General features: G+C 35.9%; 2 protein-coding genes across 2 annotated transcripts; one reads left to right on the top strand and one right to left on the bottom strand.

The window, feature by feature from the left end:
* The first annotated feature begins 177 nt into the window (after positions 1 to 177).
* naa20 (N-alpha-acetyltransferase 20, NatB catalytic subunit) lies at positions 178 to 6,275 on the top strand. Its single transcript, XM_030128528.1, has 6 exons — positions 178 to 272; positions 1,611 to 1,635; positions 2,074 to 2,164; positions 2,859 to 2,994; positions 4,811 to 4,956; positions 5,952 to 6,275. The coding sequence occupies exons 1-6, from the start codon at positions 196 to 198 to the stop codon at positions 6,035 to 6,037; spliced, it is 561 nt and encodes a 186-aa protein (XP_029984388.1). The 5' UTR covers positions 178 to 195; the 3' UTR covers positions 6,038 to 6,275.
* On the bottom strand, positions 6,155 to 24,133 carry crnkl1 (crooked neck pre-mRNA splicing factor 1). The gene is made up of 14 exons (XM_030128524.1): positions 23,979 to 24,133; positions 22,965 to 23,117; positions 22,648 to 22,739; positions 22,363 to 22,521; positions 21,880 to 22,046; positions 21,001 to 21,179; positions 20,748 to 20,918; positions 18,728 to 18,919; positions 16,235 to 16,294; positions 16,056 to 16,136; positions 14,130 to 14,369; positions 10,687 to 10,788; positions 8,076 to 8,324; positions 6,155 to 6,652 (listed from the first exon to the last, which is right to left on the bottom strand). Exons 1-14 carry the CDS (start codon positions 24,024 to 24,026, stop codon positions 6,290 to 6,292), a joined length of 2,256 nt encoding a protein of 751 aa, XP_029984384.1. The 5' UTR covers positions 24,027 to 24,133; the 3' UTR covers positions 6,155 to 6,289.
* Positions 24,134 to 24,183: the final 50 nt, after the last annotated feature.

The following is a 24,183-nucleotide window of genomic DNA, read 5'->3' as shown; positions in this document are numbered from 1 at the left end:
CGTGGAAATAGAAGGTGTGAAATAACAAGGAAAGAATGAAGAACTTAACATAGTTTTATGAAGTTAAAAACGTTTGAAACAGAAACAAGGAAAATAATAAATAGTTGTATTTTCTGTTTAAATAACATGAATACCTCCTGATCGACAGATGGCGCTGCTGTCTTCTGGAAGGGGAAAGTGTACGTCACTTCCTGTATGTCCACAGAGCTGCTAGCAAAGATGACAACATTAAGACCTTTTACCTGCGATGATCTGTTTAAATTCAACAATATGTAAGAATATTCTTTGCAGTTTTATGTTTCTTTGTCTGTTGATATTATTAAACAGACATGTGATATTTGGGTGACGTAAAATTTCCACAAATCCCGTGTTTTGTGTGAGTAGCCCATTAGCCTTATGCTAACCGTGTGATGGTTAAAGCTGCTTTTGCTCCGTACACCGATATGTGTTCACTATTATAACAATTTAAGGATTTATTTTCATTATTATAATACGCCCTAGTGTCAACATTCATTTTATCGTTTTTAAAATGGTCTCTTTGCTTTGAATACACCGGCGCATATGTAGCATAATGCCATGTGTTCATGTTTTTGTTATTAGATCAGCAGATTTATGAACAGTTGAGTTTTGGTGAAGTTATCAAACAGTTTTAGCCTAATTGTGATTTATGATATTTTTTTCAGGTTCAGTTGTGCCGAATGTATTAGAAACTATCATTAAATGTAAATTTGATCAGTGTTTTTTTCCCCCCAACTTATTTTATTGAGTTTTTTCAGTCACAGGTTACATGTATACAACACACCTTTGTATGTAAAAGGATATGAATATGGTCAGTGTTTAGTGACATTTCTTTGAAGTTTTACTTGAAGTAGATCATTGATTACATTTAGCCCTTTCATGCATAGTGGTCACTGCAGTGGACAGCTATTCTACAGCTGTTCTCTTGTATATTCATGGATTTTGTTGTTTTAGTTGCATATCAGCCAAGACAGTGGACACTTATGCAGTATCACAAATACCATTACTGTAACTTTGCTGTTCTTGATAAACCTGATTTGCAGTAAGATGTTTGAGTGTGAATTTATTGCTCATTGACATTAGACTGTTATTAACAGTTTTGTTAAACAAAAAGGTTTTTTTGCACATTATCTCCATGAAGTCAGTAATAAGTTGTTTTAGAGTATGCTAAAATGGGAGAAAACATTAGATTAGCTGCATTAGAAATGTTTTTATTTCATATTTTTCACACAGAATATCACTTTCTGTTATCGCGTTTTAAATACAAGTTTCTTTGCTTCAAAAATTAAGCACATGGTGTCCAGTTGAGTGGACATTTTTGTAACTATAAAAAAATGTGTTCATTAAAAAAATTTCAATCACACTGTTTTTTTCATGCGTAAAGACGAATTAAAACACTCAAGAAAAAAAAAATCTTGACTAAGGTTCTCATAATTCATGCATCAAAGGGTTAGATCAGTTTTACAGTGAGGTTTGGTGAGACATGTTCATGACACCAACATCAATCTGTGTAAGAATATGTTTAAACTGGATAAGAAATGGCATTCATTTCCTCAGTTTTAATCTAACTTTTCTGTTTTTCTGTCCCACAGTAACTTGGATCCTTTGACAGAGACTGTATCCTTTATTAGAAGAAAAATGCTGCAAATTATTTAAGTATTTTTTAATTTTATGCTACTTACAGCAATATTTATTTAACTTTTTTGGACTGTTTTTATCCTCCTTGTCCTTTAACTTCCCATGTGTTCTCTTATAGTTTATGTTAGAGCTGCAACCGATTAATCGACTTGAATTGATTGAAGGGAGATATTCTGTTGCAGTTTTCCTGAATTGAAGCTTCTTTGTGCGTCACAATAAGCGTCCGTGTGAAACACAACAGTGGAACCAATGTTTAACAACAGAGAAATGAAGGAAACAAAGCTTTCATTCAGGAGAATTTGAGTCGATTAATCGGTTGCAGCTCTAGTTTATGTAGTATTTTATAAATGTTGTTGTCATAGATATGTTAGTTCTGTGTAATAGTAGTCTGTGATGGTCTTTAACCTTTGACCTCAGTATGGGATCCCCTTTTACCTGCAGTACCTGGCTCACTGGCCAGAGTATTTCATTGTGGCTGAGGCTCCTGGAGGTGAACTGATGGGCTACAGTGAGTTTATTAATTAATCATACACACTTAAAAAAAAAAAAAACACTTCAGGAAGTAGGAAGCACATTAAAGAACTCTAATAAAAATGCTTTATGTAATTAGAATCTTGTTAGTGAATGCAGTAAGCTTCAGATCTATAGTTTGATTTTAACCCTTTCTGGTCACTACAGTGGACAGCTATTCTACAGCTGTTTTCTTGTATATTCATGGATTTTGTTGTTCTTTTCGTTGTTTTTTTTTTTTTTACACATATGTTTATCAGAGTTTTAAGACACTACATATCTTTTCTGACATGAATTGGTAACATTATGTAGATCTCTCCTGAGCATAAACCCCCAGAATCACAAGCGTTACCCATAGTTTTCACACTATTTATCAGTAAATACATGTTTCTGTGCTTTAAAAATTAAACGCATGGTGTCCAGCTGAGTGGACATTTTTGCAACTTCATGAAAAATAGGTTCATAAGATTTTTTTTTTTCTGTATTTTTTTTTTTATGTATTTTTTAATTTTTAAAAAATTATTTTTATTTTATTCTTATTTTTTAAATTTATTTTTCAGAAGAAAGTTTTCAGTCACATTATTTTTTTCAAGCCTAAAGAGGAATAAAAACACTCAGGAAAAAATTTTGATTAAGGTTCTCATAATTCGTGCATGAAAGGGTTAAACATGTTTTTGGTGTATTTCTTTCAGTCATGGGGAAGGCAGAAGGATCAGTGGCGAGGGAGGAGTGGCACGGTCATGTGACAGCTCTGTCCGTCGCCCCTGAGTTCAGAAGACTGGGCCTCGCAGCCAAACTGATGGAGATGTTGGAGGAAATCTCCGAGAGGTTCGTACATCCTGCAAACCACTGATGACATGCTTTCCTAAATGTATGTCTGACAATTAGCTGAATGTGAGTTGAGATCTTCAAAATGTAGACAGTCATCGTTCTTCAGTTTATTGTACTAATGCGATATTGTATATTACTTGGGTGGTAATCATTAGTTTGTAGTGAGCTTTTCTTTCCATTTACAATTACCATCAAATCTCACTTTAACATCCATACATATCTATATATCTATATATATGTATATATACACTGAACAAAAATATAAACGCACCACTTTTGTTTTTGCTCCCATTTTTCATGAGCTGAACTCAAAGATCTAAAACTTTTTCTGTGAACACACAAGGTTTATTTCTCTCAAATATTGTTCACAAATCTGTCTAAATTTGTGTTAGTGAACACTTCTTCTTTGCTGAGATAATCCATCCACCTCACAGGTGTGGCATATCAAGATGCTGATTAGACAGCAGGATTTTTGCACAGGTGTGCCTTAGGCTGGCCACAATAAAAGGCCACTCCAAAATGTGCAGTTTTATCACACAGCACAATACCACAGATGTCACAAGTTTTGAGGGAATATGCACTGGTCATGCTGACTTCAGGAATCTCCACCAGAGCTTTTGCCTGTGAACTGAATGTTCATTTCTCTACCATAAGCCATCTCCAAAGCTGTTTCAGAGAATTCATGAAGAAGACTGTGTGAGGAAAATGGTGGTCACACCAAATACTGACTGGTTTTCTGACCCCCCTGGACCACCCAATACAGTAAAAGTGCACATTTTAGAGTGGCCTTTTATTGTGGCCAGCCTAAGTCACACCTGTGCAATAATCCTGCTGTCTAATCAGCATCTTGATCTGCCACACCTGTGAGGTGGATGGATTATCTCAGCAAAGGACAAAGGAGAAGTGCTCACTAACACAGATTTAGACAAATTTATGAACAATATTTGAGAGAAATAGGCCTTTTGTGTTCGTAGAAAAAGTTTTAGATCTTTGAGTTCAGCTCATGAAAAATGGGAGCAAAAACAAAAGTGGTGCGTTCATATTTTTGTTGAGTGTAGACAGTTTTTTATTGTCAGTCATTTGTTTCTTTTGTTATCTTGTTGTTCAGGTGGATGTGTTTTTTGACTCATCTGCACAGTTTAATGTATTTTTGATTTTTGCTATTAATTTTTTATTGTGTACAAATGAGTAAAAAATACACATTTCTGTAGGAAAAAAATGATCTCAAAGGTTTATTTTACTGGAACTTTGTTTGAAGGCCTGGATTATTTTGTGTAATACTTGTTTATACAAAAGACCATATGCAAGAGTTAAAGGAAAAACGCTGCTAAATGAATTTTCATTGTTGCTGTGACAGTGACAATAAAGGTCTATTCTATTTTATTGCTGAGTGCTTGTGGAGTTAGAGTCTCTAAAAGCTTTGGAATTAACACCAGATGACATTTTGAATAACTCGATGAGTGAGATGTGAGTTTGGAAAAAGAATCTGAGTTTTGGGAGGACTTGGGGTGGCAAAACCTTTGTATATATTTTTAAAAATTTGGTTACGTTTCTGAAAAAACAAACAGTAAAACGACTACGCATTAACGTGGTTGGTAATATTGTGATTTTTTTTTTTTTTTTTCCCTATATCCGACTAAAACTATATTCACATTTTCAATTTAAAAAAATCACACCATGATATATTTTTAAGGGAAGCCCAAATGTTTTCCAGACTCAGAAAAACTATGAAACAACCTGTTCAACAGTCAGCATGTTTTTTTTACCCTGTCGTAGTGAAGATGCTTGATGCTGTTTCCTCGTTGTCCTGCAGGAAAGGCGGATTCTTCGTGGATCTGTTTGTACGAGTGTCCAATCAGGTGGCTGTAAACATGTACAAACGTCTGGGCTACAGCGTCTACAGGACGGTCATAGAGTATTACTCAGCGAGTAACGGAGAACCGGATGAGGACGCTTATGGTAAGAAGAGGGCAGAGGTGTTTCTACTAGAACAGCCTATAGCTTCAGTTTTAATATTGTGATGTTTTCCACAAAAGAACAGATTGTGTTTTTACGTCTTAAACTCAGAGGATGACAAACACTTGAGATATTTTTAAAAGGAATCGAAGATTATTTATTTTTTATCTTTAAAATTTTTTTCTTTGTGTATTTTATTACGGTAGTTTTATTCTACCCTACTTACCATCTGTATTCTCTTTAGATTTTATTCTTTATCCTCTATGCTAAAACAGAGACCTGGGTAACTACATTTCATTTTCATGTAACATTGATCGAATACCAATAAAGCTGAGTCTGAGAACTTCTCTTAAAATCTGGATTTTATGGCCTTAGTTTTTACATTTAATAAATATATAATTAAAAGATATGTAACAATTTTTTTTTTTATTCTGGGTATTTATTATATTCACTTTTTTTTTTATGATGGTAAGGAACTGTAGGTTTTTTTTTCCTGCATTTTTTTATTCATTTTATTCTATGGACCTTTTTTCTGTTTATTTTGTTGAATTTCGATATACCAAATCTAAATCTCAGTTCATCTCAAATTTACGGAGGATTTCTGATTTTAATTCATCATTTTCTGGCTGCATGAACAAAACATATTCTTTACTAAAACTACAACATGTACAACTGGAGAAACACATTCAGAGTTAAAATATTAGAAGACACAAATGTATTGTATTTAGAATTTTTGTCGAGCAAGAAAAGTCTCCAGAGGAATAAGATGAATTTAGTGATTTAGGCATTTTTCATAATGTTTATAGAACAAAAAACCTGGATTAATCACACTAATTCGATTTATTCCTTTTTATACTTATTTTATTAACTTTTTTTCATATTTTACTGGCTTTGACCTATTTTCAACATTGTAGTTTTAATGTGAAGCACTCAGAGCTCCATGTTTGGGTAAAAGGTGTTTTATAAATGACAGTCGTTTCTCCGTCTTTTGTTTTCAGACATGAGGAAAGCTTTGTCCAGAGACACAGAGAAGAAGTCCATCATCCCTCTGCCTCATCCTGTCAGACCCGAAGACATCGAATAACAGCAGACTGTGACTCTCTGACAAACTGTACATATTTATTATTCGACTGCTTCGATTCGGTCAGAGAGTCACAGGTCACCTCCTCTGTGTTAAATACGAAATCAAACCACGGGACAGTGAGTTTGTGAAGTGATGTATTACAAAGAAAACATGCTCACATTAAACTCTGCTCATCCGCTGCTTCTGTACAAATAGAAAATGCCTCCAGGATGAACAATAAACACCAAATCCACACTCATCTGTGTAAAACGTCTAGTCTTTGTCCTCATCTTCGCTCCTGCTCTTCTTCTCCTCCTCCTCATCGTCACTTTCGCTGCTGCTTTCGCTGCTGCTGCTGCTGGAGGTGGTGCTGCTGCTGTCGGCGTCGTCTCGGTCGTCGAACTCCTGTTCCGTGTTCCTGTTCGATTCGTTCTCCGGTTCTTCAGTCGATGTTGTCGTCGTCGACTCTTCAGCCTCCGGGGATTTTTCCGGAGCCTTGTCGGAGCTGCCGTCGTCGTCATGTTCCGCCTGCTGTCTCTTCCACATCTTGGCCATGGCGAGGAGTTTGAGGTTGGGCTGGTTGGCCGAGTCTTCGGGGAAGATGTAGTCGTAGTATTCCTCCCAGCCTGCGTCCGACTGGACATGAGAGGGAAAAAATGATAGAAGTAAAAGGAAGTTCACACACGTTTTAACACATTTAAAAACCTGAACTCTTCAAGTGTGTAATATACATCAGCTTTCCTAACCTGGTTACTCTGTTATTTACATTATTAGGACTAAACAGATGTAACTTTATCATTAGGGAAGTAAAGTAATGCGTTATGTTGTATAAATGTGAGATAGGGGTGGGATTTAATAAGTTGTCTTCTTCCCACTCCTTTTTGAACAATACATACTGAATTTATTTCATTATTACTAGTGTACATGGCAATTGCGATATTGTCTTGATCACCTTCATTTATTAATTATTTGCTTTGCTACTGGTTCCTTGTACACATAATTAGTACATTTTTCTTTGACTTGAAATGAATGAATGTGTGTAATGTCAATTATATAGTCGTCAACACCCTGAAAAGTTGACACAATCTCATATATTGTCATGAAATATTTGTGGAAAAATCTTTTTTGCATTTAACGAAAAAAATAAACTAAATTCTAGTCAGTTTCAACATGTCATGTCCTGGATGTGTTTCATTATCTGCTAGAACATCCAGATCTGACCTCAATGGAACTGAGCATGTGCAGAAGGAAGTATAGTGGTTTAGAGAATGGTTACTTGGCACAGTTCAATGACTTGAAAGGGATTCTTCATGTAATATAAACTATACGGACAAAAGTATTGGGACACATCATGTCTACAGCTGTAAGATGTCCTGTTCACGCTGATTTGAGATAAAAACATAACTTTTTCCTAAAGTTTAATGTGACATTTTTCTTCCTCAGTGAGATGTGAAGAAAGTAGATGGTTAATTGTGGTAGAAAATCATTATTCACAGTCAAAGCACAAAAAACATTTTAGAAATTTAGAGGTAGAACATTTAAAATCATTGTCATGGATTAAAAAAAAACAAACAAAACTGAATCAATGTTAAGAGAAATTACATGAAAACCATTTCTGAGGCATTTTAGAGGCAAAGATAATTTAAACCAATCTAACCAATGTAATGATATTTATCCCAATAATAATAATAATAATAATATTCTGACATTAGTCCTTATTGTTTTGTATCCTAGACCCCTATTAGAAAAGAAACACCTAAATTCAACGTGTCCACATACTTTTGTCCATATAGTATATTACAAATGCATGGGGTGTCCAAAAACTTTTGTCCACCACCACTGTAATTCATAAAAGTGGATCAAATCATAATATCTGTGTAATTGTACAACTGCAATAGGCTGAATGTTAAGGTCCACATGTAGAAGGATTTAAGGTGATTTAATGTAAAACCAAAAAAAAAGAAAAACAGCCACGGTGGTGTCTGGTTTGGTCTGAATTATGAAAAAAAAAGCTGTTTCCATCCACAGTGTGCGTTCTGTAGACGCTGTGTGTCCTCACCCCGTCTTCGGCCGTCAGCTTCCTCCTCTTCTTCACCTTCTCCGGCAGCAGCTTCCGGACTCGTTCCCTGGCGGCGTCGGAGCCGAACTCCCTCTCGAAGTCCCTCCAGGACTCCAGGAGCATCAGGCGCTCCTCCTTCTCCTCGCAGCTCCTCATGCCCTTGTTGGCCTCCTCGAAGATCTGCCGGCATTTCTGCAGACGCTCGGGGCCGTCGACCGACAGCTCGAACTTGGCGTAGCTGATCCAGACCTGCGGAGGAGAGAGACGCCGTTATGACGCTGATATTTAACCCTAAAACAATGCAGTTCTACCCCAACCTCAGAGTAATTATCACAACCCAGGTGCGTCATTTTTAATTTTACCTTGTACATATACTGCCTGTATCCACCCTTATGTGCTGTATATATTTATTTGATCTGTAATACAGAGTTAGCTTCTTGTATATTTTAGTAGAATTTGTTTATTTTATACTTTATCTTGTAGTTTTTGCATGTTGCTGATATTTTTCAGTATTTTGTGTGATATTTTTATTGTCTTTTTGCACTTTAAGTATTTACTGCTGAATAGAACAGAGCTGCTAAACAGATTTTCATTGGTCCTGTAACAGTGACAATTAAGATCCAATCTATTCTATTCTATTCTATTCTATTCTATTCTATTCTATTCTATTCTATTCTATTCTATTCTATTCTATTCTATTCTCTAAATCATTACAGTTCTGGAATTAATCTTCTGGATCTTCAGAGGTTTATTTTCTTATGTTTTAGTGGATTCTATGGTAGTTTTTATTCTATTCTATTTAACTTGTATCTATTTTATTTATTATTTTATCCTGTTTCATACCGCATACACTGATACCTGTAACTGCGTTTTGTTCTGATCATGGCTAATGATCGAATGACAAAGCTGAATCTGAGTCTGGATCAGATCCAAACCGATGGAAGTCACAATCTCCGCTCAATAGACACTATGAGACTATTTATTGCAAAGATAAAGACTGAATTAGGTTTTCGGCTCCTGATACCTGGACCAAGGTTCAGTCTGAGTTCCATCTGTAAACACTGATTCCTTTGACTTATTTTTAAAGAGAGAGAGAAATATCTGGAATTCAGGCTCTTGATCTGGAAATGTTTGGATTGATTGTATTAATGGGACCAACCTGATTAACTCTTTCAGTGCCATGGGCCGATTAAATCGGCTTTACGAATACAACCTGTAAAGTGCCACGGGCCGATCAGATCGGCTTTGGAGAACACGCCATATTTGTGTACAAACAAACCATCCACCCCCATTTCTTTCTCACATTTCGATGGCGTTCTTTCTGTGTCCCCCTTTTGAGACCAGACGGGAATTTGAGGTCACGCGACCGAATAAATTATGCAAATTACGATCAATAATGAATCGGCTGCGTCCGGTGCGTTTTGAATCTAAGTAGCAATCGGTCGGATGTTACCGAGCGGTTTTTGACCAAGGAAGAGCTTGCGTTTCGTTTTCTGCTTGGGAAATTTTATGAATGAATTTATGAATCATATGCAAATTAGATGGCCATTTTGTAGTAATATCGTAAACACAGCGATCTGTCAAAACAGTCCCATCTGCTAGAAAATGAGTTCTGATGACGATTCAGACTTCGATTATAAAAACGACGCGAAATACTGAAAAACGGCCAAATTCTGTGGCACTTTTAAGGCTTATTAGCCCCTTAACTGTCTGGCACCGAAAGAGTTAAACAAAGGTTAATAATGATAAAAAAAAAAAAAAAAAAAGCCTTTTTCAGATCTAATGGCTGCATTTGGTCCTTTTTAAAATTTTTTATCTCACTGGCATCGTCTTCAAACATCATCTCCAAAACTACAGGTCGGATTACTTTCAAATTTTATATGCATCTTAGGACAATGTCCACAAAGTTTTTTTTTTTTCCACAGTTTTGAGAAATTTAGATTTTTGAAATATTTAAAATGTTCCTTTCCTTACAATGGTCCGTATTTTAATGGTTTATAACATGTAAATGGTTACAGATAATAATATATTTCCTATTGATCACTGATAGAAGTCATACATGGACTTGGATTGAATTAGCTGAGTTCTCCTCCAGTCAAAGTCCCGCCCACTTCTACTGTTAGATTGATCTGCATCAGGACCACAGGACTAGAACATCCAACAGAACCTGACAACTTCAGAAATTCAACTTGGTATTGATTCTTGATAGAACATGACGCTGAGATACAGGGGCACTGAAACTATTTTTAAGCTTTCTGGATGTTTCGAATGCTTGTCCAAAATTGTCTTCACAGGCATGTTGCTAAAATGTCCCGAAATGATGCTAAATTACATATTGTTGAAAAGTGTTCAATGTTCTTGTGGAAAGACTTCCAGACAAATACGCACTTCAAAAAACTTTAAAGAAAATACTAGGACAGGGTGTAAAACTCATTAGTTCAGGAGCCACATTCAGACCAATATGAACAGAAGTACAGGTCTTAGATTGTTATAGAGCGGTGTTTTGGATTTTTTTTCTTCTTCTTATACCTGTTTGCTTTATGAGACATTTTCATTGCGTGAACATCCTCGTCGGTTCCTGTTTCTTTATCATATTAGTAACGACTCTCACCTTGACGTGCTGCGTTCGCTGAAGCAGTCGTTTGTAAAGGTTTCTGGTGTTTTCAAACTCCTCCTGCTCGATCTCGAAGTCGATGTATGACTTCCACAGAACCTGAACATAACAGAACAAAACGATTAACACAGAGACACTTTGGATCCAGTTTTACACCATGAACTTCCATTAATGTTAACTGTGGCTAAAGAAAAAAAAAAAACACAGGTGACATAATGTAACAGGTTTTTGACCAGAAAACATGACGAGCCTGTAAAATAAAACATTTGTACATGTTATGAAATAAATATTAATCATACACAGTACAGGGGCTGCAACTAATGCTTATATTTTTCATTAATCTATAGATTTTTTTTCATGATTTTTACTCCTATATTTTGCTGATTCTTTAAAGACCTAAAAGTGTCTTCCTGAACGTTCATCTGCCAAAACTAGAGCTACAAAGTTTAATCTCTTAGCTGAAGGCTACTGAATTAATCAGTGACTATCATGATACAATTGATGATGGATGTGACTAATTTTTAAGAACTAAAAAGTCAAAATTCTCCAGCTCCAGCTTCTTAAATATAAATATTTCTGGTTTGCCTCTACCTCTGTGATGGTACACTGAATTCTTTTGGGATTTTGAGGATGACAAATACATTTTAGGAAACAGTTATCAACAGTTTCTCACAATGAATTAAGAAAATAATTGATATATTAACCCATTAAGACCAAAGATACTTTTATGGCAGTTCCCAAATAAATATTTCTCTAGATTAAACTTTTTTTAAGTGATTCATCACCATTTATTACAATATTATCCTCTATATTTTGCATTTTTTCAGCGAAAATTATGTATTTTCCTGTATTTAATTTACTGATCATGTAGATGTTTATAAAATCTCAGAGTAAAATTTAGGATTATTAAATGAAAAACACAGAAAACTGAAGAAAAAGTGACTTTTTCAGCAAATATTTCAGTAACTGAATGTAAAAACAAGTGTGTCCATCCACTGTCATTGATCCAGCTCCATGGGTTTTACTGGTGAATCAATGCTGTAGAAGATGACGGTGTTTCCACGGTAACTACGGAGCCTCTGAACGTCCAAATGGGTCATATCTGATGACCATGAAAAGATGAAGAACTGTATTTTACACCAATTATTTACATGTATTGATAGGATTAGTGCAGAGGTGTCCAAACCCAGTCCTCCAGGGCCGGTACCCTGCATGTTTTAGATATTTCCCTCTTCCATCCACACCTGGATCAATTATGATCAGCTCATCATCCAGCTCTGCAGAAGCCTGATAACGATGTAATGGCTTCCAGCTGTGATGGAAGAGGGAAATATCTAAAACATGCAGGATACAGGGCTGTACAGTGCGACAATTTTCATCGCATTTGCTACTAAAAATCATTTTGTGCAAAGAGAAATATGCATCCACTAGCACAAGTGTGAAGGAATTGCGCTGGTATCATGTCTAAAATAGTGGGAAAACTAGGCTATATTACTGTCTCTTGTCCTATTTGTCAGTCATTGGAACAATGCTTCATGGGAGTTGTAGTTCTACAAGTGTACTGTCCTTCTCAATCCGAATACAAAATAACTACTTTTCCGGGTAAACGTGCCCGCCCTTACTGATGTGTGCTGGGAACTTTATACATTTTTGTCGAGTAAAATCTATTTTGAATTATGGGACTGATAATAGTTGTCTCTTGTCAATAAGCCATATCTAATTCAGACCAGCACAGATTGTTCACTGATGCATATTAAAAACACACTACTGTTCATTTTTCATGTTTAAAAATGTTTAAATTCATCCTGTTGTGTTCAGGTGGAGGAAAAATAAAGGTTAAAGAATAAGTTTAATTATTGTTCAACACTGTTAGAATTTCTGATCAGCATGAAATTAATTTAGCCACTAAACATGTTAACTAACTGTCCGACTGAGTGTGCTACTAAATTTTTCTTTGTGCTACAACATTTTTTAACTTCCTAGCACCAGCGCTACCACCTAAAAAAGTAAGCATACAGCCCTGAGGATACCAGCCTTTGAGGACTGGATTTGGACACCCCTGGATTAGTGGATCAACAGGTATTAAACAGTTTAGATCAGTAGATGGTTTTGGTCGCCGGAGGCTGTTTGGGTCTTTATGGCAGGGATTAAAGCAAAAATTTTTCATCTGACTGAAAATTTTCTTCTGGTCAAAATCATTGGCCACTATTAAAAATGATGCAATACAATACTACTATAGCGTACAAGTTTATATAGTCAAATTTGGCAATACTGTAAAACACACTGAATGGGAGAGTGCACAGGTGTAGAAGATTAGTAACATGGATAGAAAAAATGTCATGAGTGGTATTGGTGGGGGGTCTGGGGGTCCTCCCCCAGAAAATTTTTAAAGCTTCAGGTCAATTTTAGTGCTCTCTGGTTAATTTTAAAGGGTATTCGAAGCTTCGAAGCAAGTGAAAATAACTAGAAGAAAACCTTACTGCAAAAAATGAGTGAAAAACTTTTTATTTAACAATTTAGGAACTCCTAAAACATAACTCCAACAGCACATGAATTTTGGGGAAAATGTACCAAGGGTGTTACTCATTCATTCAATGTTATCTTCGTACTGTACCACACAGATAGAAATAAGATGCTAAATGGGTCAAAATAAAGCACTTATGCAGTCGGACACGTAACTGCGTAAGGCTGCGGCGCACACAGCCACACGCACGGGAAGGGCACATACACACAAACACACACACACACACTAGTCATATACCGGCAAGAGGAGATAAGCTATGAACCCAAACATGAAGGTCCATGTAGATCAGTTCTGTCTTCTTCCCTTTTCGCTGTGGTTCTTTCATAATGAAAGCTACTTGTTAGCACTAAACTAAAGTTAGGCTGGAGGCTGAACTTCGGTAAAGCTGAACTTGTCCATGTGTTTCTGAGGCACAGAATGAGCAGCGTTTCCTTCCAAAGATAAATAGTCATCAATCTGTCCTCCCGACATAAAAATAAAGAAGTCATCTTATTATCATCACTGTTAAACCTATCAGCCCCCTGTGCGTGCCTGTGTTAAACACCTGCAGACCCAGGACAGGATCGCGGTGCCGACTGGACTCCGGGAAACACGTGGGGAAGTTACTTCAATATGACTTTTTCCCCCCTCAATTTTTCCATTTGACGGAAATCCGTCGTGGTGACGGAGAACTTTAATCCCTGCTTTATGGGTTAATGAACAATGTGGCACCCATAACAAAAATATACCATAAATGACCAAAACATCTAGATTTTCACCTTTTCTTCCACTTTAAAAGTCATGTTAGCTCATGTTTGAATCATCACAGCATTGTAGACATTCTGAATTTTGTTCTTTAGTTTCACTCACACCTAAATGACCGAAGTGCATTTCTCTCCATGTGCATCCGAATATCAGGATGTGTAAACGTTCGTACCTCAGGCATGTCCAGGCGTGGCTGTCCGATGGCCAGTTCGAAGATGGCTCGTGCTCGGTCCATGTCGCCCAGGATCGTCTCCAGCTCTGCGAACTTGATCCAGGTGGTGCAGTTTTCGGGGCTGAACTCCAGGTATTTCTCGTAGAGCTTCCTGCAGCGGTCGAACTCTCGCAGCTGCAGCTCCAGCTCGATGTAGCCCTTCAGGAGCTTGTTCTTCGGACATTTACCGATGCCGGTGCCCTGGGGAGACACATAGAAGTCAGTCATCTCTGTTTTTATTTTTTTTGTGTAATGTCATCAACAAGCCCCTTATTTCAGAGGAAACACAGACCATCTTATTATTGTAAGGGTGTCAAAGTCATTTTAGCTCCGGTTCCACATTCAGCCCAATATGAGCTCAAGTGGAACGGACCAGTAATAATAAAAAATACATTTAATAAATAAAAATAATAATAAGCTATAAACAATTTAAATATTTTTCTGTTTTAGTGGGAAAACACCCCAAAACATTAAATTAAGAAAATATAAACATTTACAAACTACCCTTTAACAAAAAAGATATGAACCTGAAAAAACTAAATAATTGCAATTTTAACAATATTATGTCTCAAATGATCATTTATACATGTGCATTACACACATTGTTTCACAAACATTTAGCAACAGGCACCATATTATTAAAATTGCACTTAGTTTTCTTTAGAGATTTCAGATTGTGCATATTTGTTCAAGTTATTCACATTTTACTGATGAAAGACAGTTAGTAAATGTATATATTTTCACATTAAACCAAGACGGAAATTTGGAGATGTCATTATTTATAGGTTATATTATAGTATTTTACCAAGATCATATTGGTCCGTATGTGGAACCTGAACTAAAAATGAGTTTGACACCTTTTATTGTTAATAAAAAAGCTTTGTTTTTTTTGTTTCTTCCATAACTTCTTACGACCTGTTTTATTTCTCAGGACTAAGTAAGATTACTTTGTCTTTTTTTTTTTTTTTTTTAATTTTGTATCAGTATCTTTATTACTTGCATCTACACAGCAATGTACAATTTCCATGTGGCAAATAAAAATTAACTTTCTTTTCACAATAAAGCGTTGTATTACTGACAGACATGAATAAACTCCTATAAACTGAGGCGCTTCACTTTGATGTTAATAAGAGTTGCTCGTTTATGAAACTCAGTGTTTGAAGCTAATATGCCGTAAAGGTTCTGCTTTCAGCTTCTAAGAGCTGTTATTCTTTTTTAAATTATTGTTCTTTAAATAAGCTTAACATTTTGGACTTTTAGTTCAACAAAAAACAAGCACTTTAATGTCATCAGCTGGATCTTTCTTAACCCTTTCATACATGAATTACAAAAAAAGTGGATTTTTTTCAGATTGATTTGATTACACAAAATAAGGCCAAAGTGGAAATGCACCCTGAAATCTTTGTAAGAAGACATTTAACCTCCTGAGACCCAGGAAAGTACAAGTTTTGGCTTTTTTAATTAAATAATTGCCTATATTGGAAACATGATGCAACAGTTTTTTCAGATTTAAAAAAAAAAAATTTAAAAATATGGAATGTCCTTTGTGGAAGATTACCTTGTCTTGTTGCATATTCAAAATAAAATAAACCAAAAAAATAAATTTAAACAATTTCTTCCGTGTAATTTTTACATTTCACTAATTCGTCCTGCAGGCCAGATTGGACCATTTGGTGGGCTGGTTTTGGTCCACGGGCCATGTGTTTGACAGCCCTGCCTTTTTGTAAACCTGTCAGCGTTAATGTGACCAAACTCCAAATACAGAGCAGTTAAAAACCAACTGACATCCCTGATTTTGCCTCTTCTCATACATTTTCTTCTGGACTCTAATGGACCTGAAATGAGGAGACTTCAATGTCTGGTCGGAACGTCGCTGCTGAGTCTCACCATGATCTTTCTGGCTGCTTGGAGGTTCTTCTGTCGAATCTCAAACTGGGCGAAAAGTAGCCAAATCTTCGCAAACGTGAACTGAAAGAAGCGGAAAACATGACACATGATGGTTACAACCAGCTGACAGACTCCTCTAGAAGAAAAAAAAAATAACATCACGATATAGAAATCCGAACCTTTTTGTGTGGGATGAGCTCCAGACAGGCCTGGTAGACCTGACGAGTCCTCTCTGGGTCCTGTCACACAAAAAGATGAGACGTACTCAGCATTAGTTTATTAGATCAGTATCGATCAGCAGTAAGTGACACATACAGATGGAATACAGTTACTGTTTTGTTGTCAGATGAGGCCAACACATGTTTTTTTATGTTCATTTAATTACCTGGAGAACCCTGGTATTAATCAGTATGATGTTACCCAAATAAAGAAACATCACACAAGTCATGAGATTATAATTAGAAACACTGAGTCTGTTTAAAACTACAATTATTATCTGATTTCTGAAGTTATGAGAATATTGTAGTGATCATGTAAGAATAGAATATATCTGTATTGTCATTGTACACTGTACAACGAGATTAAAAAGTGTGATCCTCAAAATTCTATAAAGCATGGCAGCCTTTTCTAAAATTCACAGAAACTTATAAAATGAGCAATGTATCATGACTTTAACACCAAATCACTACTCATCACCTGGATAACCGTAGGTATGATACATATTTTAATTCTGTCTTTTTTTTTTTTTTTTTTTTTTTAATATGTGTATAATTGCTATCTATTCAATTTTATTTTATGTATTTATTTTTGCTTTCATAATTTTGATGTCTTCTGGTAAATATATTTACATGTTTATGTTTATATTTAAGTTGAGGGTGGGAACTTGTGTTCAAAAACAGTAAAAATGTAAAGATTGTATGATGCATCCGTGTAATGCTGTTAAAAAATCCATAAATAAAATTATTAAAAAAAAAAAACAAAACAAAAGTGTGATCCTAAACGGTACATTCATCTGACATAAAAACATTGCAAAAACAAACACAAACCACAAAATAAATAGGATAAGAAGTAAACAGCATATTAGACAGTCTGAGTTTGGGGCTTTAATTAATTTATTTGTTATATTAATTATTTGTAAGTGGTGCCAGCCAGCTCTCTCTCCTGGCATTTAAGATGTTAAGTCGGTTGGTCGTTTTAATTCAGTCTTTTGTATACGGTTGGGTTTTTATTTTTGGTTATTTAGTTTTTTATTTGTTTTACCTCAAACCCACACAAAGGATGCCAGTCTAATTAAACAAACACCCTGCACATTAAATGACAAACACAAGAATCACACATTTAAATCGATTTCAAATGCAAAACCACATATTGTAACACTTAATGCAACAACACACAACCCCCCCAAAGTCCAAACTCAAAAAAATCCACCAACCAAGGTAAAAGTCAAACTCAAAATTTCCACTCCGGGTTTTGTATCAGTCTCTCAGAGGAAAAAAAAAACAAACAAACAAAAATAAACCCAAAAAAGTTAAGTTCATTTTCAACTCAAAATTCCACTCTGGGTTTTCAACAGTCTCTCAGAATGAAGAAAAAAATAATTAAGTTCATCACAAAACAATAAAAAAAAGAAAAACAAGCGCACAGTTCAATTTTAGAACTTAACCAAGTTGTCACAATATGCTTTACCAGATAACATCAGTAATCTGATTATGATAAATCAGATTAACACACCTGGGTTTCTCGCCAGTTCTCTGATGTGCTTGTGTACGTGTACAGGTGAATCTGATTTATTTTGTTCTTTTACATATAGGCATGTGCCAAAAAAATAACCAAACAAAATTATAAAAAAAAAAATTATAGAAAATGGTATTAAAACATGAGTAGAAGACAATAATAGGAAGTTTGAATCTACCGTCACTACATCCGATAATGGACTAAAACATCTGAACCAGAGTTTTCAATTATCGTATTTCTGAAGTGCATGAAAAACGCGTCAGATCTGATTATTACAATTATCTGATTACTAAGAGTTATCAGAATTTTATGGTCATGTAAACAGGCTCATTGTGATATGATCTTTTTTTTCCCATTCTTTGTTTATTTGGAAAAAGCATGTCATACAAAAATGGTGATATGATCTATTTGACAGATCTCCTTCCTCTAAATCACCGAGCCTGTTTATCCGGTTATTGGGTAAAATCCAATAACTGGGCATAATCAGATAATTGTCAGATCTGATGCGTTTGCATGCACATGTAGTGATGGTAGACTCAAACTTCCTGTTATTGTCGTTCACTTACGTTTAAACTTGCATTTTCTATGATTTTAGTTGTTTTTATACATGTGCAGACGTAAAAAAAAACAAAAAAAAATCAATAAATCAGATGAACCTGTATACATGCAGGAAGACATCGGAGTATTGGGGAGAAATCCAGGTGTGTTAATCTGATTTGTCGTAATCAGAGTACTGCTGTTATCTGATACAACAGATCAGATTATACTGTTTACATGATCGCTAATAATCTGAAAACTCCAGAAATCAGATAATGATGGGAGTATTAGCGTGGATGTAAACAGGCTCATTGATAAGCAGCACCTGAAGCCGTTTCTGTTCAATTCAGATGATGGTTTCAGACTGAAGCGTGAGGTGAAGCGGCTGATGGTGAACTCACTTTGACCTCCAGCTCCTCGTACAGGGCGTAGTTGATCCACAGGTAGATGTATCGTCTCCAGTGTCTCTTCTCCTGGATCGGGGGGATGTTGGCGATCGCCCTCTCGTAAACTTCCCTGACAGTGTCGGGCTCAGCGTCGCTCTCAAGCAGACGCAGGTAATCGAACCACGCGTCGTAGTTGTGTGGGTTCGCCTGAGGGTCGACGTGAAAGGGGGTTGTTTCAGAACACATTTAAGACTTTGGCATCTGAAATATTTATAAAGCATCCCCACAATTTTACAGACAAAATTTCTAAACTTCCGGTGAGCCGATAATATAATACATGAACAGAAGTGGGTGAATGAAAATTAAATCACAGCCTTTTTCATTCTCCAGATGTTGGTTAGTTTAAGATTCACTTAAAATACTGAAAAATTACACCGGTCTACAATTGTTTTTTATTAATTATCAAAGATCAAATGTGCTAAATCTTACATACTTTGATAACACTGCACAAGTAATTATCTACAATTCTTTCAATTATCATATTGATAATATTTATCTGGTACATATTGCTGTTGAAATATATATATATATATATATATATATATATATATATATATATATATATATACACTCTTTCACCAGCTACTTTAACCCTTTCATGCATGAATTGTGAGAACCTTAGTCAAGATTTTTTTCTTCAGTGTTTTTATTCCTCCTTAGGCATGAAAAAAACAATGCGATAAGAGTTTTTTTTTTTCCTATGGAGTTACAAAAATATCCATGCATTTAATTTTTGAAGTAAAGAAACATAAAACTAAATATCAGAAAGTTATATGAAAACAATGAAATGAAAACAATGCTGCTAATCTGATGTCTTCTCACATTTTAACATATTCTAATGCCAGTAATTACTCACTTCATGGAGATAATATGCAAAAAAAAACCCTTCTTGTCTAACAAATAACAATTGATTTACACTCAAACATGTTAGTGCAGATCAGGTTTATCAAGAACAGCAAAGTTACAGTAATGGTCTGAATGTCAGTGCATGGGATGGTGCGTAAGTGTTCACTGTGTTGGCTGATATGGAACTAAAACATCAAAACCCATTAAAATACAAGAGAACAGCTGGAGAAGAACTGTCCACTGGAGTGACCTATGCATGAAAGGGTTAATTATATTTGCACAGAAAAACTATAACACACAATAATTCCCCCTCAGATTAATAAAGTATTTTGATGAGATAAATTAGAAAACAAATGACCAAATGGGCTCTATGCACAGCCCCACTACTTCCTGAACTTCAGGTGGTTCCTTTATTTCCTGTCTTTCCTTATTGGACACACTGATTAATCCAGGTGTACCTAATTAATCAGTAGTCACAACAAGTAGCAGGCACACCTGGATTAATCAGTGTGTCCAATAAGGAAAGACAGGAAATAAAGGACCCACCTGAAGTTCAGGAAGTAGTGGGGCTGTGCATAGAGCCCATTGCTGGTTAGCTGATGTTTTCAACGTATATGATAAAGTGTTATAAGGCATATATTAATTATATGCAAATTCTCTGATTAATTCTTACTCTTTCAGATTCTTTATTAGTGACTCAAACTCAGTAAAGTTTCAATATTTTTATTCTGGAGGTGTTTTACTTGCAGACCAGGACTGTTACAATATAGACAATTGTGCAAAAAATGTCATATTTTTAGTCAAATAATGACAACAGGCCATTACAGCATTCCAATTCTCTATAAACAAAAGCAAACCTTGAGGTCTATAAATTTTAAAATTCTCTCTTCAGTGTCTTTAAACTCTCTACATTTTGCAGATTTAGACAAATTTTGTTTTCTGAATTCACTGTAGAAAAAAAAAAGGCAGAAGAAAAGCAACTGTCCATTACATCATATAAGCACCAAAACTCCAACACTGAGCTGCAGCAATCTGAAAATTTTACCTTTAAAAAGCAGTACTTATTATACTTATATAGCAATTTTCTGATTTTCTTTCAATTAATTAATCAATATCTCCTCATAAATACCTTGACTTCCTCCTCGTACTGGAACCTCCTCTTGCTGACGATGACGTCCTCGATGCCCCTCCGATCTCCGAACTTCTTCTCGAACACAGTGTAGTTCTTGAACAGCTCCTGAGCCTGGTGTTTCGGGATCCGGTCCAGTGCGTATTTATAGATCACACGGACCCGTTCGAACTGGAACGGAAGGAAAGTGAAGTCAAATAACTGACCAAACCTCTGATCTCTACTCGTATGGAATGGAGGATTGTGTCCAAACCTCTTTCTGTGTCTCCTCGAACCGGGCAAATGCCACGTAGAGGTTTTCATCCACGTATTCTTCTCCAAAGAACTCCACAGCCCGTTCGTACACCTTCCTGCTGTGGGCGACGTAGCCGTGTTTCTCTTCAAAACGAGCGTATTTGATCCAGTTTTTCACTTCGGGATGGACGATTACAAGTGCAATGGAGTCAAGGATTCAGAGGAAACCAGCAGCTGCAGCAGCAGATTATATCGACATTTTACAGATTCTTAAATGTGAAGAAGTGATGGTTATTTTTTTAATTATTTAATGCAGATCAATCTATGATGAAACTTACGATTAGCTGCAGCTCTGATACTAAGAATATTTTATATATTACATAAATGTTAATACTTAAAATACTTAATATCATGTGCAGTTTTTAGTGATACTTCTACTGCATTTCCTATTTTAATTAATTTATTTTGCATTAGATTTTTCTTAATATGATCATTATTCTATAGGCACTGGGGGTATAATTATCACTGATTTATTCTTATGGTTTATTTCCACAGTTTTTATTCTTAGTTTTTTATCCGACTGCATTTTTTTTTTTTTTTGCCTCACTGCATTTTCTTCTTATTTAATGTTTTTTTCTTATGGTTTTTACTCCCTTACTCTTTTACTTCTACTGATTTTAGTCTTACTTTTCTTTTTAGTGGATTTCATTTTTACTAAATGTTTTTCTTCTCATTCACTGTTCTTATGTTGTAATTTGGGCAAAATCTGGCACAAAAATGGCCTTCACATTTAATACGCGATCGTATCTGATCGTGTATAAATCCTCATATCATTTCATGCCTCGACTGTTTTGTCAGATATTATTACGATTTATAAACGTCAGTGATAAAAGGATATATTTTTCATAAATGGTGCGGGCTTTGTCCACCTCCTTGTAGCGCAGTTCAAAGTTGATGTACGAGTGCCAGGCCTGTTCATCGGGTTCCCATTCCATCCAGCGCTCGAACACCTGCCTGCAGCCGGCCACGTTCCCCAGCATCTCTTCCATGTACGTGTATTTGTACCTGCCACACAACAACAAATCAAATGTAAATTCAACCTTAATTCTGTTTCATTAATTGAATTATTTCTTATGTTTCTACTTTTATTGAGAAGGATGTTTTGAAAATGCAACCAATTACAATCAAAAACAGTTATTCTGACATGTTTAACTGTAAACTATGCCATCGATGTCCTCTCACATGATGTTAAAATTAAAAAAAGGACAAAAACTAACGAATGTGGAGGAATAAACTGGGAAAAGTGATATCTTGTGAGTCTGAAATGCAGTATAAGCTGTTCATATCCACGCTGTATGTATGTGCAGGTCATTAAACACACCAGAACTGGTTGACTCGAGGCAGGATGGTGATGGCTCTGTCCCAAATGTTACGGGCATGGTTCACCTGTCGGCTCTTCATCTCCATCTCGGCATATTTCAGCCACAGTGTGATGTTGCGGTGGTCGACGTCCAGCGCACGCTCGTAAATGGAGCGAGCCCTGAAAACAAAGAAGATGGTATAAACACATGAACCGAGTCACTAGGGATATGAATAAAAGCACTAATATTTAAAGAGGGCATAAAATGTGTTCCAAAAATTGCAGTAGTAAACACACACTGCTTACCTCTGGATCTCCTTCAGACTTTCTTCCCATTGTGCGTATTTAATCCAGTTACTGATGACGGTACGATTCTTTCTAATGTTGTCCTCAAATCCCTGTAATCAAACAGATAACGGTTAAGAACAAGTCAGAAACTGAAAAAGTTCATTTACTTAAGTCAAGACATTAACCGTGACCAAAATCAAGACTGAATCCATACAAGAAACCCATTTTCAACTGAAAAGGAGGATTATAGGATCGTCAAACCATACATTTACTACACTAGCCAAAAATCAAAACATCCATTACTGGTGTTGTAAATGTGTGACTGTGGTACTCACCTTTCTCTTCTTGAGTTTATAATCATTCAGCTCCTCTTCATCTGTGATCTTCTGCTTTGGTGGCGGAGGCAGAAGTTCCAACTCTCTCTCTTTGGCTTCTCTCAGCAGCTGCTCAGCTGTGATCTGAACCTCTGCAGGAGCTTTATTTTTCACCTGAAATCCAACAGAAAGTGGTTTCAGTTGATGCTGCTCCACTTAAAAAGATAATGAGTAGTTGTTCTCTATTGAATCCACTGAACATCTGACTTTCAGGGAAGATGAAAGTGGTCTTTTAAATTTTGCAGAAGCAGGAAAAGGCTGATTACTATATATTAAGGATATGATTTTATGACCGTTTTGAGGCCAAGGTTTGCAAAATGAGAGAGGGAAAAAAAGAAAACTGTTCATTTATTTATCCATATATAACAGAGTTGTAATACTTTTTACTCTGACAGCTATCAACTACACAAAACAGGTTCACAATCAATTGTGTCTCTGAATTTAGGAAAGGCAGCAATAACATCAAATTAAGCAACTAACTTATGGATCTGGAACTGTGCATGAAAACACCTGCAATAACCTACAGCAACTTCAGATCATTAGTTTGAGTAATGTTTGTTGCTTTAATAGACACAGTTTTGTAGAACAGGGATTTACAATAGTGTGTTAAGCATTGTGTCTGTATATGGCCTCTTTACGACATTTCCACGCATTCTTTATTAACTCTGAAGAGGTAAAACTGTCACGAGAAAGAGAAAATCAATGCGCACAACGTGAAAATATAACACAAAACAGTCAGTTAGCATTCCTGTATTTCCTACTGATACTGTTTACGTCTCTCGGTGATAATTTAATACTAACCGCAACATCTAAGCAGTAGTTCCACCTGCCTCATTGTTTCATCTTCTCATTATTGCTCTTATTTTGACATAAATAACATAAACACGTGGCTCCGTGTTAAACTTTCTGCTGTAAGTTAGCATTAGCTTAGCCACAGTTAGCTCCTCTTCTACTCTTTTCTTCCTGTTTTCTTACCTTCGCCACCTTCGGAATCCGCTGTTTGCCTGCCGCTGTGGACGCCATTTTATCGGTGGGTTTTGTCAACAAATCGCGGCACCGAAGTAAATGTAAAAATTAAAAAGTAAAAGTCACACCGGACAAAAATACGTCTTGGTTTCAACCAGCGCCAGCCGCCATGACAGTACCCACAATACTTTGCGTACTCCCATACATCCCCACG

This window comes from Sphaeramia orbicularis, chromosome 24, assembly GCF_902148855.1.
Source record: "Sphaeramia orbicularis chromosome 24, fSphaOr1.1, whole genome shotgun sequence".
Classification (NCBI taxonomy): Eukaryota; Metazoa; Chordata; class Actinopteri; order Kurtiformes; family Apogonidae; genus Sphaeramia; species Sphaeramia orbicularis.
The sequence above is the reverse complement of the archived record's forward strand: the minus strand, read 5'-3'. Positions and strand labels throughout refer to the sequence as shown.

Excerpts from the sequence above, each read along its gene's own strand:
- naa20 (XM_030128528.1), top strand. The coding sequence starts at position 196 with ATGTCCACAGAGCTGCTAGCAAAGATGACAACATTAAGACCTTTTACC. Across the intron at positions 1,636-2,073 it reads TGGATCCTTTGACAGAGACT|TATGGGATCCCCTTTTACCT; the intron begins GTATCCTTTATT and ends CTTTGACCTCAG. Across the intron at positions 4,957-5,951 it reads ACCGGATGAGGACGCTTATG|ACATGAGGAAAGCTTTGTCC; the intron begins GTAAGAAGAGGG and ends TTTTGTTTTCAG.
- crnkl1 (XM_030128524.1), bottom strand. The coding sequence starts at position 24,026 with ATGGCGTCCACAGCGGCAGGCAAACAGCGGATTCCGAAGGTGGCGAAG. Across the intron at positions 18,920-20,747 it reads AGTACGAGGAGGAAGTCAAG|GCGAACCCACACAACTACGA; the intron begins GTATTTATGAGG and ends GTCGACCCTCAG. Across the intron at positions 10,789-14,129 it reads CACGCCTGGACATGCCTGAG|GTTCTGTGGAAGTCATACAT; the intron begins GTACGAACGTTT and ends TGTTATGTTCAG.